This window comes from Rhagoletis pomonella, unplaced genomic scaffold (assembly GCF_013731165.1).
Source record: "Rhagoletis pomonella isolate Grant_MI unplaced genomic scaffold, Rhpom_1.0 Rhpom_scaffold_00014, whole genome shotgun sequence".
NCBI classification, from domain to species: domain Eukaryota; kingdom Metazoa; phylum Arthropoda; class Insecta; order Diptera; family Tephritidae; genus Rhagoletis; species Rhagoletis pomonella.
This window is the reverse complement of record NW_023458568.1, coordinates 17,643,731-17,662,312: the sequence shown is the minus strand read 5'-3', so window position 1 is coordinate 17,662,312 and position 18,582 is coordinate 17,643,731. Positions and strand designations below refer to the sequence as shown.

General features: G+C 35.6%; 1 protein-coding gene across 1 annotated transcript in view; it reads left to right on the top strand.

Annotated features, from left to right (window-relative positions):
* The window catches only part of LOC118749048, a 100,015-nt gene that overhangs the window by 59,513 nt on the left and 21,920 nt on the right, over positions 1–18,582 (top strand). The window contains exons 10-14 of the mRNA XM_036483838.1: positions 16,385–16,489; positions 16,804–16,985; positions 17,059–17,235; positions 17,314–17,636; positions 17,698–18,571. Of these exons, the coding sequence (XP_036339731.1) occupies positions 16,385–16,489; positions 16,804–16,985; positions 17,059–17,235; positions 17,314–17,636; positions 17,698–18,571 (1,661 nt within the window). The remainder of the gene's footprint in view (positions 1–16,384; positions 16,490–16,803; positions 16,986–17,058; positions 17,236–17,313; positions 17,637–17,697; positions 18,572–18,582) is intronic.

Below are 18,582 nucleotides of genomic sequence, written 5' to 3'. Positions count from 1 at the left end.
AAAATCGTCGTTTAAAAATTTCCATATTTGTGTATTGTTGTTTTTGCTGTTTCGCATTTTGTTTTACTTCGTATTTGAAATTAAACTTTGAAATACAAAGGCAAAAGTGAAGATAAAGACGAAAATGGAGATAAAAGCGAAAATGGAGACAATGAGAGATACATAAGAATTAGGGTAACAGAGTTGAAATTTTCCAATAGGAATCGAAATAAAAACAGCCATAAAGCTTACTGAAATTTATCAAATAATCGACGTTTATAGTTATCGAAAATTATCCGTGCTTATTAAGTTATCGCAACGTATCGAATTATTCAAACTGATCAATGTTTATTGAGTTATCGAAGTTTATAGACACAGAAACTTAGTTATCCAAATTTGCGGATAGTTATCGAGCTACAAAAACGTGTGAGATTAACGAAATTTGTCAAGTTAAAGAAATGTATCAAGTTATCGATATTTATAGAATTATCATTATTTATAGACATAACGAAATTTATCGAGGCGTCGCAATGCATGGAGTTCTTTCAACTTACAGTGTTATCGATAATTATTGATCTACTTAAATTGGTTGATTCATCGAATCGAAGTTTGTGGAATTTTCAAAATATATCGATTTGTCGAAATTTCAAGGTTATATAAGCTAATCGATTTATAACTGCTTATCGAATTTTATCGTGTTGAGTGTAACGAGTTATCAAAATTTTTCGATAGCTTTCGAAAAATTTGGAGTTGTCAAAAATAAAAATGTATCCAAAGGTATCCAAAGAATTTACATTTTCGTGCTATCGAAATTTATCGAGCCCTCAAATTTCACAGTTATCGAAATTGGTCGAGTTAACGAATTTTGTTGAGTTATCGGATTTTAGTGTTTTCGAAATTCTTCGAGCTATCGATATGTATCAAATCATTGAAATTTATCGATAAACTGGAATGTATCGGGTCAATTCCAAGTCCTGCCGAAGTCCTCCAAAGACGTTCTAATATAAGAAAAATATTAGTTACGTTTAAGTTCCAAAGCAGAAGATTTTCCGGTAAGCTAATTTGTACCGTAGAAGTTTTGCTACGGGTTAAGTTAGAAAACCTCTCTAAGGCTCCCAAAAACTAGAAAAACTGTCGAATTTCGACAGTAACTGGCACTCTAGTCTTTATTAATGACCTGCCTCAACAATTTAAATTCGCTAAATGCTTAATGTTTGCAGATGATGTTAAACTGTTTTTAACAGTACGTAATATTTTTGACTGCATTAACTTAAAATCTGACCTTGATTCTTTTGCCGGATGGTGCAATAACATTAACTTATTTTTAAATACGAATAAATGTTGTGTTGTTTCCTATTCAAAAAAGGTTGGCACCACTATTTTTAACTATAAAATAAATGCTCACTCGTTGAACCGTTCTTAGATTAAAGATCTGGGTGTATTATTTGACTCCAAACTATCTTTCTCTAGTCTAGGGATGCAAGTCAAAAAAATACATCGATGTTTTCTTTGATTTGATGCATCGAAATATAGCATCGATACATATCGATGTATCGTATAAAAACATCGATATTTTCGATGCATCGAATGAAAATATCAGCATTTTCTTTAAATTAAAAATATACAACAAGAAAATTAAAAAATCGTAACTTCGATTAGTGTTTAAGTAATAACTCGCAGTGAAATGTATTAACTGATTTAAACTGTTACAAATCCCAGTTTTTTGTGTTCTTTTGAGAAGGCTTCGACATTTTCGGAAGGTATGGAAGTGGCGACAATTGTTAAATATTTATAAGCATAATACAATAATAAGGGTATTCATCAAACCTTATAAATGCATTGTAAACCATATAAACTTATAATTGTGTAAACATTATAAATGAACTGTCAAAATTTGCATGGAAACTCGTTTACACATTTCTGATAAATTTCTCCAGCGATTTCACTGAATAAACTTGATAAACTGAAGCCAATGCAACTCTGTCGCAACTCTAGCTATGTTTTCTTGGGCAATAATCGGAATCCGCATAAAACTTTTGCACGTAAATTTAACAACAACGATATGATCCTAATAGAGATCTGGTTCAAATGTTATCCGTTCTGTTTGTTTAGCTTTACTGATAATTTGACCGCAAAGTTTGGTAGCCGTTTCAAATGAATTCATGCACAAATAGACATTCTGCCATTGTTTCTTTTAACTAGCTTCAAATAAATAGGCCGTATGTTATATGTATATTTATTTAAATAGATATAATCTCGTAAATATAATTTTTCACATTTAGTGAGTTAGTTTCTACAATTTTTTTATCCTCGTACTAGTAGTATTAAGTTAGTGATACTGTGCTCTATAACCAAAGAAAACACGACTATTGTCGCATGTGTAAACGAAAAGGGTCGTTCATGTAACAGAGTGCGTAAACTTATAAGATTATCTGCTTGATAAAGTTATCGGTTTAGATGAATACCACTAATATAAAGTGTGGCAGCTAGCAATGACATTATATTTCAGTCACTTATTTGGCAATTTATTATCATAAGTTTTTCCTTCATTTGACTTTCATGTTAACCCTTTTGAGAGATATATTATGAAGTTTTTTGATTAGAGTAAAAAATAAAAAAATAAACATGTCATTAAATTATTGTCGCTTTGCAAGAGTACACACAACGTTGCATTACTGATATTTTGAGTCCATAAGGATGAGAACATGAGCCGAAATCAGGCAGAGGTATACAACAAAACCAAGTATTAATGCCAGAAACTCAAATTTTGCCTTCAAACTGGCTTGCACACTTTATATTATTTCTCTATGTTGATAAGCTATGTGAAACAATTTTGTAATATGCTGTTTAAAATCTGTCCAAATTTCCAAATGGTTTTAGAGAGTCAATATCATATCAATTAATATCATATTGTAGATGGTATTTGGCACCAAATGTTTCTACTAATAAATTATAATAATGCAATAAATTTATTAATGCAATAACATTTTGGATAATATTAATAGAATGTATATTCTAATAGTGCATAAATAGTGAAAAATAGTTTGAAAAGCATACAAAATAATTTTAGTATGTAAAGTACAAGGCGAATCTATACAAGGTGGTTTATCGGATCCGATGATTTCACGACGACTTTGTACCTTTTGTTTAAATGATGTGTTTGCTGCAATTTCGTTTTATACTGTTGTCAATGTGCGTATAATTTGCTATTGTAATTTTTGTTTTTGAGCTGTTAACACCACCTTGTATAAATTCGTCTTGGTACAGTGTACATTGCACACAAATGTCGATGCATCGGAAAAAATACATCGATATATCGATGTATATCGGAAAGTCCAAAACATCGCTTTTATTCGATACATCGAATAGCAAACATCGATGTTTGCGATGTATCGATGTTTTTTTTGCATCCCTACTCTAGTCACATTGACCTTATTGTTTCAAAATCTTTTGCAATGATTGGTTTTATTAGACGTAATTCCGTAGACTTTAAAGATCCAATGACGTTGAGATCCCTTTACATTTCTTTGGTAAGAAGTCGTCTCGAATACTGCTCAGTTATATGGAATCCATTCTACGAAGTACACTCATGTAAAATTGAGAGAGTTTAGAAAATATTTACTAAAATCGCTTTGCGTATGCTTCGTTGGCCTGATGGCCTCCCATCAAATATCAGCAGACGTAAATTACTTCGCCTCCAGGCTTTGTATGAGAGAAGAACCTGTTCCTCGCTCTTGTTGGCCTATAACATAATTAACTCTAACATTAAATGCTCTGATTTGTCTAATTTATTCATCCCCTATATTCCACCGCGTAATCTTCGGCATAGTAGATTATTTATCGAAGTAACTCGTAAAACAAATTATGCAATGAATGAATCAATCGTTAAAACTATACATCTAGCAAATCGATATAGCAGCGTTATTAATTTGAATAATAGTTTATATTAATTTAAATTTGAATTGTTTTCTATTTTTGAGTAGTCTGTAAAAAAGTTTGTAACTTTTTAGACTGAATAAATAAATAAATAAATAAATAAAAATCTGCATATGGCATCATTGTTAGCTACAGACAAATAGCCTGTTCCCGTACTCCAGGATTTAGTCCGAAATAGTCCGAAGTCGTTTCCTTTCCCACATTTACCATATATTTTGTGAACATCTTCTCACTAAATCATGAAGTGCGGGGACAGGCTAATATTGTCGATCCTTTTCCTTTTTTACCTTCCTTTTATTAGCTCGGGATGTAACTATGTAATATTGATGCGCCTAAAAGATGCAGCGATTTCTATTCTCAAGTTACATACTTGATGACAGTACGAATGGCAATTATAATAGGGAGGTTCTAGTTTTTTAAACTATCATTTTTTTGATTTTGAAGCTGTCGGATGTGGTACTGGGCTAAAGGCAGGCACACGATTGGTACATTTGTACAGATTTGTACATTTTACCACAAGAGTGGTGTTCCTTAGAAATTTGAGTTCAGCTCAATAAAAAAATGTTCAAACACCACTACTCTGTAAATGCCAAAATGTAAAAATCTGAACAAATGTACCAATCGTGTAAAACTGCCTTAAGAATTTCATCTAGAGTAATCCAGTAAGTATTATGAAAATTCCTTTTAGGTGTTTACAGCAGGGTGTCCAGATTATTTTGAAAAAAAGCGCAATTCCTAAAAAAAAAATCGCCGAAAATCGCCAATTTTTTTTAAATAAAATTCATGAAATCTATTTAACAAATCTTTTTTTTTTAAATGATTTAACAAATTTATTTAACAAATCTTTTATTTTAAAAATAATATAGTTTTTAAAACCAAAAAAAATATAATACCTTCAGAGGGTAATAATAAATAACGCAAATCACTTAAATAATAGTGATGTGCAAACAATTTTCTTTAAAAACACGAATACTTTTTAAAAATATTTTTTCAACATATTTCGCAATAAGATTGCGCAATTATTAAATTTATTATAACTCGTATTAATTGATTAAACTCGCTCAATCCGCTTTTAAGAGCTCGGCGCTAAAAACTGAATAAAGACCTATAATAAGGCGAGATCAGCTATTTCCACAATTTCTTCAAAATCACCTATAGTGTCTGAATCATTTACATTTCTGTTGTTGTAATATATTGAGCTATTCATCCTTGATGACATACTGTTTTATATTGGAAACGTTTTGCAGCAAAAACTATTAGCCTTCATATAACACTTTATTTGAACTATTGAATTAAGGCTTTCCAACCTCATCCTATTTCGAATCTTAGTTTTTGTTGAATTTATTACGGAAAAAAACGCGCTTAACAAAGCATGTGAGTGCGGCAAGGGTACTAATATGAATTTACTTATATTTCCAAACATTTTATTGCCTGTTGTGGTTTTCACTCTGTAAGCAATTATCCAAGATTCTTCAGAGTCGGATGAAATTGTTCAGAGAAAAGTTATTCCATGGGAAAATAAAAGATTTAAATATTCAGTTTCCGCTGCTTTTCTTTCCCTCAAAGTCAAATAGTGAATTGGCAGGTCCCCGAAACTCGCCCTCTTGTGATTCACACACTTTTCTTGTGACAAAATCAAAGCTTGTTTAAAAGTATTTAATTGAATAGGTAATCGTTCTAAAGTTCTTCGATTAGGGTGATTAAAAACATTTTTGACAGTCTTTTAATATGCTTCTTCAGTCAAGTTTATCACGCAGTTCATTAGCCTCTTCTGTAAAATTATCGGGGAACACTAAATTTTGTATATTTTTATAATTGGAAAAAATTTATTTGAAGGGACAAATTGCCAAAAATCGCCAATGGCGATTTCCTAAATTTTTACGCGCAAATATCTAAAAAAAAAAATCGCCAAATATGGACACTCTGATGTAAACCGGTAACACAATTTAATGGCTTTACCTTTCTACGTAAAGCAGATAGATCGCAAAATCTGGTATCTGAACAATCAGCGGTATAGGAGATAAAGCTTATACAGTATAGATTTTGACGATTTTCTCAGTAGACTTTGTATTATTATTTATAAAATAGCTTGCGAAATTTATCGGTTTTAGCTGTCCAAATAAAGGACTTTTACAGTAAAACCCCATATCTGAACAATCAGTAAAACCCCATATCTGAACAATCGGTTTAAATGGAGGCAATAAAAAGATTATAGTGACCCGATCTTTGTTCATTTTACTGTAAACTTTCTGTTGATATTGAGTGAAAATAGTGCGAAATTTAATGTTTCTAGCTGCATAAATGGAGAAGTTATAACAAAAAATCTCATATCTGAACAATCAATTGTATGGGAGATATATGTTAAAGTGAGCCGATCCTTGATATTTCCACTGTAAGTAGTCTGTTAATAATGAGTGAAAACGGTGCGAAATTTCATGTTCCTAGCTGCATAAATGGAGGAGTTTTGTTAAAAGACCTCATATCTGAACAATCAGTTTTATGGGGGCTACATGTTATAGTGACCCGATCTTTGTTATTTTAAAGATCGTCAAGTATTTTCCTGATCATGAGTGAAAACAGTGCCAAATTTCATGTTCCCTGCTACATAAATGGAGTAGTTATATCGAAACATCTTATATCTGACCAATCAGTTGTATGGGAGCTAAATGTTATAGTTACCCGATCTTTGTAATTTTCACTGTGAGTTTTCTGTTGATAATGGGTGCAAGTATTGCAAAGTTTCATATTCCTAGCTGCATAAATGGAGGAGTTACAACGAAAAATCTTATATCTGAACAATAAGTTGTATGGGAGCTATATGTTATAGTTTTCCGATTCTTCCGGTTCCGACAAATGATTAATACAATATAAAAATACATCCACGTACCAAATTTCAACCTGATATCTTGAAAACTGAGAGACAAGATTGCTTACAAACAAACGGACAGACAGACAGATGGACAGACGAACATGGCTAAATCGACTCAGCTCGACGTTCTGAACGTGTAAGTATACATTTTGATGGGTCTATTTCTTTTTATTCTGGTACTTACAAACATCGGACCAAAGTTATAATACCATTTCATGCTCATGAAAGGTATAATAAGTTAAGGTCTCGTTAAAGTTACTAAAAGCCATTTAGTGAAACGAGTTACTCAAACTCTAATGAAAATGACTCACAATTTGTACTAATTTACTTCGTTTTCAAAAAAGCGTGTCGGGGAATTCATCGTACATGCATAATTGGTTAGGTATATGTATGTATGCATGCAGATATTTAAATGCCGGTTTGCTATTCGCGCGACAAAATTTTTTAAAAACGAAGTAAATTAGTACAACTTGTTAGTAATTTTCATTAGAGTTTGAGTAACTCCTTTCACTAATTGGGTTTTAGTAACTTTATCGAGACCTTAACTTATTTTATTTTATTCATTTCAGTGCAGTTTTGACAAAATTTTCTTGTTAAAAAATCTTTTGTTACACTACTTTATTTTATTCTTTTGATTGTACATGTTAAATAAACGCTTGTTTTGAGAAATATATTTTTTACATTATGTTATATAACTATAGCACACACAAAAAAGTGGTGTTTCGACCCACTGAATCCGAATCTGGGGTCCGTTTGACTTCTTAACCCTCAAAATTTCGATTACACTGCGAAAAAACGAAAAAGTGGCAAAAAATCCGCAGTTTATAATTATAATAAGGCCTTCGGAGGAAATGATGTGAAAACCGTTGCGGAAAATAAAATTCCGTCATAGATTTTTTTGTTGCTGATTTGCGCACATACTTATATTACACTGTGCGACAAAAACCAAGAATTTATAAAACACGCGAAAAAATCAATATATTCACAAAACTACGAGCGAAATATAGTATAACTGCGTTTTTGAATTTTCTCTCTGACGTCAGGATTTTTTTTAAAGGACTTTGAAATTTCTGGGAAATGTTTAAATAAAAAAATTGTTTAAAAGATTTGGTGCAAGTAACAATATGGGTATCAATAAAAAAAAAAATTCTGTAAAATTAAAAAAAAAAATTATTTTTTGGCGCACCAGGACGAATAAGTGTTGATAATGGCCGTTTAAAATTTTATCCTTAAATATCCTTGGAAATTTCCAATATTTATTTTTGAAAAAAAAAAAATATCAAGGACTAATATGTACCACACCTTCGAATTTCGTCCTTCTACCTTTATTAGTTTTAGATAAAAAAATGTACACTTCTCCTATAAGATATTGATACAGTGTACAGCACTCGGCTGGGTATTGGACCAAACCAATTTTTTTTAAGAGATTGAGTCATAGGTAATAAAGTAATTTCTCCGTTTTTCGGAGTTAGGGCCTTTGATAAAGAATTAGTTTTTATTATTATATGTAAATAACTAAAAAACTAAAAATATAGACGTAGTCCGCCTATTGCTCTTATTTAAATGGTATATAACCTTATTTTGTTCAAACTTATATTAGAGCTGCTATAAGGTCGGGTCTTCGAAAAATTAAAAACCTTATATGTCAAACAATTTTAAAAAATTTCTATAGTTGCCAACGTGATTAAATCCCCTTTCTTCTGATATGCATATTTGTATACTTTGTATGTAAAAATTTGAGAAAAAACATTTAAGAGGGGAAAAAAATACTTTAAACAAAACAATTACTAGCCGATTTAAAAAAAAAATGATATCGTTGTAAACGCAATCAAACCTCCTTTCTTCTGATATGCGTTATAAAAATTTGAGAAAAAAAAGCTTAAAAGGAAAAATACCGTATTTTTTTATAAAAAATATTTTAAACAAAAAAATTACAAACCGATTTTTAAAAAATTGGTGTCGCTGTAAAGGCGATTAAACCCCCTTTCTTTTGGTATGCATATTTGTATACATCGTATATAAAAATTTGAGAAAAAAAACACTTAAAATCAAACAAATACCTCTTTTTTATAAATAAAATATTTTAAACGAAAAAATTTCAAACCGATTTTCAAAAAATTGGTATCGTTGTAAAGGATACCAGAAAACTTATACTTTCTTAAAGCCAAAAATTTCTCTTTATATACACAAAAAAAAACTTAATTAAAACAAGTAAGAAAGTCTAAGTTCGGGCGGAGCCGAACATTACATACCCGGCGCAAGTATTAAATATATGATTTTCACCTTTCCGAAAGCTACCGCTACATGGTAAACCGAGATATATTAATTTTGAGTAAATTAGCATCCTTAAATTTTGAAATATTGAAGCTTCGATCATTTCTGAAATTTGCCGTTATATAAAAAGCGCCCACAATTTTAGTCCCATTACAATAATTTTCAATGTTTTGCTTTTGTGTAGGAAGCGCAATAACCATACCGAGTTTGGTACAAATTGGTACAACGGTTACCGAGATATATATATATGTGATCATAAGTGGGCGGTGCCACGCCCATTTTCCAAAATTTTATCATAAACGTATTTCTTGGTGAAGAATTGTTGCAAACGTCAACTTTGAATGAATCAGCTTTACTATTTACTAATTTATCGAAGATTTCGTATTTCTCCAAATTACCATCCGTCCTACGCCCGAAAGAAGTGCACGTACAAAGTTTCGTTAAGATATCTAAATTTTTACCCGTGTTATCGTGTGCACAGACGGACGGACGGACCGACAGACAGTCACCGCTTAAATGATTTATCTTTTCATTCTGATCATTTATATATACATTTGTCTATATCTATCGCGATTCGTTTTGCCCGTTAGAAACAACCGTTATGTGAACCAAATTATAATACCCTTGTGCACAAGTGTGCTCGGGTATAAAAATTGTTGCCCTCTATATAAACTCTTGCCCCCCTAAGTGAAAGGCTACGCCCTTATATACAAAACAATTAAAATACTAAAACCGTTCATCATACGTTCAGTTTTTTCTTTTAGAGCGCATACATGGTACCATAATAATGATTCCAGTATCTTCATTTATGTATGTATATTGTAACTATCAATATCTTATTAAGTGTAAAATTTATTTTTGGCGAAAACTAATAAATTTAGAAGGACGAAATTCAAGGATGTGGTAGTTAACATATTAGTCCCTGACATATATTTTTTTCAAAAATAAATATTGGAAATTTGCAACGATATTCAAGGATAAATTTTTAAGAGGACATTTTCAATACTTATTGGTCCTGGTGCACCCAAAAATAATTTTTTTTTATTCTACAGAATTTTTTCCTTTTAACTGATACCCATATTGTTATTCTTCAATGCACCGAATCTTTTGAATAATTTTTTTATTCATTCATATTCGAGAAATTTCAAAGTCCTTTCAAAAAAATTCTGACGTCAGAAAAAAAAACTAAAAATGCTGTTTTACTACATTTGGTCCCCAGTATTGCGAATATATTGATTTTTTCGTTTGTAAAATTTACTGTCGCACGGTGTTATGAAGCATGTACATATATATATATTGCTACCTAAATGTGAAAAGGTGCCAAGTCTGCTCTTTTTTTTAAATTAAGTTTGTGATGCAGAATGACAGATAACGCGGAACTACATCGATTTTTCGTCTCTCCTGAACAATTTAAAAAAATGGATTTGGCACCTTTTCACCTTTAGGTAACGATATATACATTAGTAAGGTAAAAACAAACCTCATGGTAAGACTTGCCAAATGTCTGGGCTTAGGAGCCTCCGGGCTTGGGACAAAATCTGCCCGCTACGGGTTTGGCAATAATTTCCTCGAGTTTCGGTTAAAAACTTTGAAATTCCCCCATTTACGTGTTTTTCTTTAAGTGGTTTTCTTAATTGAATAGCCCTTTTAGTGTCATTTAAAATATTTTAACAACCTTTTCAATGTTGAAACTATTATCGATTCGCAACTGCATTTCAAAGAAAAACATCTCATTTATAAACTTGCCTTTACATCCATCAATTCAGTCACTTGATATTTAGATACGCAGTGGATAAGACGTTTTATACGAATACAGAGTTCAGAGAATCGCCGAAGGTAATTGGTAAAATTCTGCCTATACCAGTAAGCAACGATGTTTTTCAATGAATGACCGTAACATTGATAATAGCCGTGTTTTATTTGTCCAGAAATTTAAGCTATTAGCTTATTTTGTATGGAGGACTTACCCAACATAATTATATTGTCTTATGAAAAGCTATCTTGGCTTGTATATTGAACAAGAGGCATTGCCATTCAGCATCAGAAATTTTCTCCTTCAGCCAATCAGAAAGAGGCAAAAACTTACTTTGACACTATTTCTAGTCAAACAACTGTCAAAATTAGGCTAACATAGGAAATAAGCTAATTTCGTTTTATTTGACCAAGATTTAGCTATTTGCTTGTGATGGTTGAATAAAACATGCCTATTGACAAAATTTGGCAAGCTTAATCACGATGCTTACAAAGTGACACATTACAACAAGCCAGCGATGTTTTCTGTTTTACGAGCAAAGAAGCCTACCAAAACTTTAAGCGTCCTACCATCCTACCAACGACAAAAAAAAACCTACCAATTTTGGTAGGAAAAGCAAAACGGCAACCCTTATTGCATCGACAACTCAACAAATGACGCCCGTTATTAGAGTTTTCGCGAACAGTGCGGTCGTGTGGTAGATAAAGTAAAAATCGCTTGTCTGGAAAGCATTTAGAAAAGTTTTTGTTCCTTGGCCGTGTGCTCCAATAGCTATTTTCATAAATATTTTGTGAATAATATACTTATATGAAGTCATATATGTAATTATAACTAATAGATATTGCTCCTCAGCAATGTACCAAAAAAACAATAAATTTTTTTTTTTTCATAAATAGTTTGTAAATGATGTAGTGCGCTACATACTTATAGGGGGTGACCGTATGGATAAGTGTCGGTGCAAATTAATTTTAGTTACTTTTTATAAAAAAAATATAGTTAATTCTATTAAAAAAACCATGTAAATTCAAGTTTCAAACTTTGTACAAAAATTAGAAGAAAATCCAAGTTTCATCAAAATTAAACACTTTTCATTCAGAATAAATAGTGTTTTGATGAAAACGTATTAGCGCAAAAGAGAAGGCACGAGTTGTCCCTTCTTATAATCTACGTTCTTTGATGAAACTTTGTTGATTTGTTTTCTAATTTTTGAACAAAGTTTAAAACTTGGATCAACAAGGTTTTTGTTATAGAATGAACTATATTATTTATTAAAAAAGTAATTAAAACTAATTTTAAAATAACAACAAAAATATAAATCCGAAATTATACATATTGGGTGACCTATACACTCATATGACTGATAAAATTATAACCAATACTGTGTCTTGGTAATGTGGCACAAATATTAATTAACAATTATTTTGTATTCTTACTAAATAACTTAAATGTAAACGTTTAATATACCTGCAAATTTATCGGCTTTTTATTTGATTTTGACATAATTTTTTTTAAATCATGATAAGATGTAATCATAAGACCTTTTACAACAAAAAAAGGGAAGTATCTCTCGAAAGAGAATATGAAAACGATTCAAGTAAGTCCTCGATAATTTGCCGATACTGCGTAGGTATCGTTACTTTTAGTCTTTTGAGTACAAGTACTCATTAGAGTGATAACTTAGTGGTATCGATTGAACCCTATATGTACCACATGGACCCAGTTATTCCAGAGCACCATTTCTTCTTCTTCTTCTTTTTGGCACAGTAACCGCCTAAGCGATTTTGGCCGAGTTCAGCAAAGTATGCCAGTCGTTTCTCCTCTGTGCCAACTGACGCCAATTGGAAATGCCAAGTGAAGCCAAGTCCTTCTCCACCTGATATTTCCATCGCAGTGGGCGCCTCCCTCTTCCTCTGCTACCAACAGCGGGTTCCGAGTTGAACACTTTCAGAGCTGGAGCGTCGGTGTCCATTCGAACGTCATGGCCAAACCAGCGGAGCCGCTGTATTTTAATTCGCTGCACTATGTCCGTGTCGTTGTAAAGGTCATACAGCTCATCGTTCCATCGTCTGCGGTACCCGCCGTCGCAAACGCGTAAAGGCCCGTCTCTTCGGATGTTGTCATTGACCATGCTTCTGCGCCATATACCAGCACGGGCATGATGAGTGACTTATAGAGTCGACATAAGCCAGCAATTGCACGCTCTTGTAGTAAGTTGTTCCTGAGCGGTTCAGTTCTGCAGCTCTTATTATCTTCCCCAACATCAGATTAAAGAAGTCACATGAAAGGGAGTCGCCCTGTCTGAAACCCCGTTCTGTTCGGAGAGGTCTTTCCCAATTCTGACGGAGCTGGTGGTATTACTCAACGTCATTTTACACAGCCGTATGAGTTTTGAGGGGATGCCAAATTCAGACATGGCGGCGTATGGACAACTCCTTTTAGAGCTGTCAAAAGCGGCTTTAAAGTCGACAAAAAGGTGGTGAGTGTCGATCCTTTTCTCGCTGGCCTTTTCCAAGATTTGGCGTATTGTGAATACCTGTTCTATGGTGGATTTGGCAGGTCTAAAGCCACACTGATAAGGTCCAATCAGCTCGTTTACGATGGGCTTCAGTCTTTCGCACAATACACTCGATAATACCTTATAACCTATGCTTAGAAGGCTGATTCCGCGGTAGTTGGCGCGAATGGCGGGGTCACCTTTCTTGAGGATAGCGCTGAGCACACTTAAATTCCAGTCGTCGGGCATGCGTTCATCTGACCATATTCTGCATAAGAGGTAATGCATGCACCTTATCAACTCCTCTCCGTCGTACTTGAATAGCTTAGCTGGCAAGCTGTCAGCTCCAGCAGCTTTGTTGTTTTTCAGCCGCGTTATTGCTATACGTACCTCGTCATAGTCAGGCGGTGGAACGTCGAATCCGTCATCATCGACTGAGGGCTCGGGTTTTTCTTCTCCACAACTTTTCGTGCTGCTACCATTTAGTAGGGTGGAAAAGTGTTCCCTCCATAATTTAAGTACGCTCTGGACATCAGTTACTAGGTCGCCATTATTGTTCTTACAGGAGTACGCCCCAGTCGGTAAACCTTCCGTAAGTCGCCTAACTCTCTGGTAAAACTTTCGGGCATTCTTCCTGTCGGCCAGTATTTAAAGCTCTTCGTACTCACGTATTTCGGCCTCTCTCTTCTTATTGCGGCAAATATGTCTTGCTTCCCTCTTCAGATCCCTATAGCGGTCCCACATAGCGCGCGTTACGCCCGACCGCAGCGTGGCCCTGTAGGCGGCATCTTTTTTCTCTGCAGCTTCCTGGCACTCCTCATCGTACCAGTTGTTCTTTCGGGCTCGCTGAAATCCGACTACTTCTTCGGCGGCGTTACTTAATGATCAGGAAATGTGGTTCCACTGATCGCATATGTTGGTTTGTTGAAGAGAGCTCTCTGAGAGCAGGTATGAGAGTTGAGTAGCGAAAGCGCTGGCTGTCTGTTGTGATTGCATCTTTTCGACGTTAAGCTTTCCTTGCATATTTGGGCGCACATTTTTTGCTGCACAGAGGCGGTGCGTATCTTGGCTGCAACAAGATAGTGGTCCGAGTCGATGTTTGGGCCTCGGAGTGTGCGTACGTCTAAAACACTGGAAGCGTGCCTTCCGTCTATCACAACGTGATCGATTTGGTTTCTCGTTTCTCGATCCGGAGACAGCCACGTAGCTTGATGGATCTTTTTATGCTTAAACCTAGTACTGCATACTACCATGTTTCGGGCCCCGGCGAAGTCGATCCTTGCCCACCCTGGCATTGAAACCGCCAAGCATGATTTTGATATCATGACGGGGGCAGCGCTCGTACGTGCGCTCCAAGCGCTCATAGAAGAGATCCTTGGATGCCTCATCATTCTCTTCAGTCGGGGCATGGGCGCAGATAAGCGAGATGTTGAAGAATCTCGCTTTGATGCGGATTGTGGCTAAACGCTCGTCCACCGGGGTGGACGACAGTACTCGGCGACGGAGTCCTCTCCCACCACAAATCCAACTCCGAATTTGCGCTCCTTTACATGGCAGCTGTAGTAGACGTCGCAAGGCGCCAGACATTGCTTGCATTGCCCCGTCCAACGCATTTCTTGCATGGCGGTGGTGTCAGCTGTTGTCCCTACGAGGACATCAACCAGCCGGGCAGAGGCACCTTCCCCATTAAGGGTCCTGACATTCCAGGTGCATGCCCTCAAATCGTAGTCTTTAAACGTTTGCCGTGGTCGTCTTCATAAGGGGGGGGGGGGTCTCACCCGAGGCTTTGCCTTGCTTCTTCACTAGAAGTGGTTTTTACGCACAACCCATTGCCGGGACGGGTATGGGTTTGCAACCAAATACGCGTATATATAGCGAGACGCTTGCTCCAAGCAGACACCCGCTTACAGCCGCACCTACTGGTGAACAGACGCTGCAGACTTCAGTGAGCCCTTAAACCGAATAAGTCGGAGTAGCCCCACCGAAGCTCCCTCTCTTTCTGCCGTGACCCAAGGCTCCACTCGGATTGGTTACCGCATCTCGCACATTGGTTGCTTACGTTGCCCAGAGCGCGCGTACGAGGACGCAAGAGTCGGGATTGAGTATAGCCATGCAACTGTAACTGCATACCCAGAGCACCAACTATACCCCACTGCACTCAGAAGTGAACTAGTGTTATTTTATTATTATTCTTTTTTCTAAACAGCTATAATGCCACCAGTGCATAATTGCGAAACAGGGGGCCGCGAGCGCGAGAGCGGGCGCGTCGTCGAACGCAGCGCGGCGCGGTGTGGCGCAGGGCGGCACGTCCATCCTTCTTTGCACGAAAAACTTGTGCGCTTACCCTAAAAAGCGTTTAAGCGAATTTTCTTTACTTCTTCAATGAGGAAGGTATCCGAATCCCTATGAAACGTAATATTGGAGGAGCGCTTACCACGTAGAAATTACTGCAAGCGATATTTTTTCCGAATGGTATCTAATTATCCATTTAACTATGTACATAAAATGATAGCCATTTTCGTTGTTCTGCGAGAAAAGCTAAATAAATAAAAGATTGTAAAATTAGTGTAAGTGTAGAGCCAGTGCAGGTAAACGTAATACTTTCTTTCATTTTCAATAATAGTTCAAAATTTTTAATGCAGGTATCGCTATTGTGCAGGTATGTTGAATCCATCTATTGGAGCAGTTTCCTTATAGATGTTAAAAATAATGCTGCTGATGCGCTGTTTCGGATATGTATCTCAAATGTGCACTTACGCATAAAGACAGCAAAGCAAAATATACTGTACTTAAAAATCCGTTCATTTAACTTGTTCATGTACTACTTTTTGTCATATGTAACTGCTTTATTACTCATTATTAAGTTTAAAAGTTGGTCTTATTGCTCAATAAGCAAATTTGTGTTATTTCACATTCAATTGGGAAATAACACAAATTTGCGTTATTTCCGTTTGTGTTATTTCCAGTTGTATTCCAGTTCTTAAAATATTTAAGGTATTTTGTGACCTTATTTTGAATATTTATCTTTAATATAGCGTTACATTAGCATACAAGTATAATTTAATTAATTCTTTTTTAGCTTCTGTCCCTCTTCGCACCTCTCTGCGTTGACTTTCTGCGTGCGCTGTTTGTACGTTATCTCAATCAACACTGGTGCTGGGATATGGAGAAAACGTTTCCCCAAGTAAGTGCTCTTACACAAATACATGCACATACATTCATACCTTAATTCACAAAGGCCCAACCCAACACTTTTTGAAACTGGGATTTTCACAGATTGTGGTAGGATATATTAAAATACACCATCATTAAAAAATTTATATTGTTAGTACCAAAAACAACGGAGTTATGCCGCTTTTTAAATTGCCCTATCCGTATGTATGCTTGGATTTTGCAATGTTTTTTGCTTGTCCTGTAAAATAACAAATATGCTAGTTAGGGCCTTTGTGAATTAAGGTAACGATATGCATCACTTGGATTCTTCCCTCTCCTCCGTAGTACGGCGACTTCAAAATCGCTGAGAACATTTTGAATTTGATTATCAACCAAGGACAAGTGTGGATGGGTATATTTTTCTCACCCGGTTTGGTGCTAGTCAGCCTTGTCAAATTAATGATTTTGATGTACTTCAGATCTTGGATTGTGCTGACATGCAACGTGCCACACGAGGTAGTATTTAAGTAAGTGCTAAGGAAAAACATATTTCATTGTACCTGCAATATTCGAACTCATGATCATGTCTATATCAAACAGGGCATCCAAGTCTAACAATTTCTACCTCGCTCTACTTCTCACGATGCTCTTCCTCTGTGTGCTGCCGGTGAGTTATGCTATTGTATGGCTACGTCCCTCATGGCACTGTGGACCATTCTCAAATTATAATCGAATCTCAGAATTCGTCACCAATGCGACCAGGGAAGCTCTACCTAAGTAAGTTGAAGGATTTTTTTATTTACATTCCTATTTTCCACTAAAGTCGTTATACATATTGTTTATCCTATCAAACAGGGAGCTTCATAGACCTTTGAGTTATTTGACTTCAGCAAGTACTGTTATACCGCTGCTGCTTCTACTAATCCTGATCATCTATTACCTGGTCTCATTGACGGGCGCGTTGCGGGAGGCTAATCAAGATTTGAGAACACAGCTTCAAAAGGAGCGTGAAGAAGAGCGAAAAAAAATCTTCAAGGTACCTGAAATGAAACCGACTGAGAATAGCGCAGCAGCACTGACCAGCAGATGGCGCAAAGTTCTTGAGGCTTCATCCCCGGTCACACCAACACCACCCCCAGATTTTGAGAGTGAAGAATACAAAAATCAGGCAAGGAAAGGTATGTCAATGGACTGCTGATTGGTGCCATATTTTTTATATTTTTACTCTTATTACTTCAGAACTGATTTCACGTATCATGAAAGAGGCTCTGCGAAAGGGTTCGGCTACCTCGGATGATGATTCCGTTAATAGACATGGCAGGGAAGATGATGATACTGATACTGAACACCACGATTCCCTGCCACATGACGAAGATGGAGGAGACAAGAATTTAGGTTTGACGAAATTGCAACAAATAAGACGAACGCGCAAGCCTTCCCTTATAGACATCGTACAAATTGCCAAGAGCGAGAGGGAGCGAGAGCAACGAGCTTCATTGTCAGTGAAAGAGAGAAGTAAATGTAAGAAAGATAAAGATAAAGAGAAAAACAAGGAAAGAGATGTAGAGAAAGGAGAATATGAAGATCAACCAAAAACAAATAAGGCAGAGAATGGAAAAAATATCGATAAAAGAAAAGAAGCGGCCAAAGGCGAAAGAAATAGACGAAGGGTGGAGAAAGTGGAGGAAGAAAATAATGGAAAGGGAAGAAACAAAGATTTCATTAATGATGAAAATGGTGATGCAGCATTTGATAAGCGCATTTTATATGACAAGGATAATGGAACATTTAAGCTTAATGCTGATAGCAAGAAAACCCAAGCTAAAAAAAAAGCAGGCCAAAATTGCAATGCGCCAACGCAACAATTAGATACCGATAACGATCCCGACACCAACACTCGCATTGTAAATGAACGCAGACAAAGCTTATTGCGTAAAAGAGGCGAGGAAGATCGACCAGCAGATAGCGACAACACTCCATCGCCTTTGATGCCAGATAATCAAAGTACTTCCCTAATCCCACCATCAATCGATGAGGTGAAAAATAGTAACTTCGAAATTATAGATGAGAAACAATGGGAAAACAACTGCGAAAAAGATAGACCACTTCCAAAGCATAGATCAT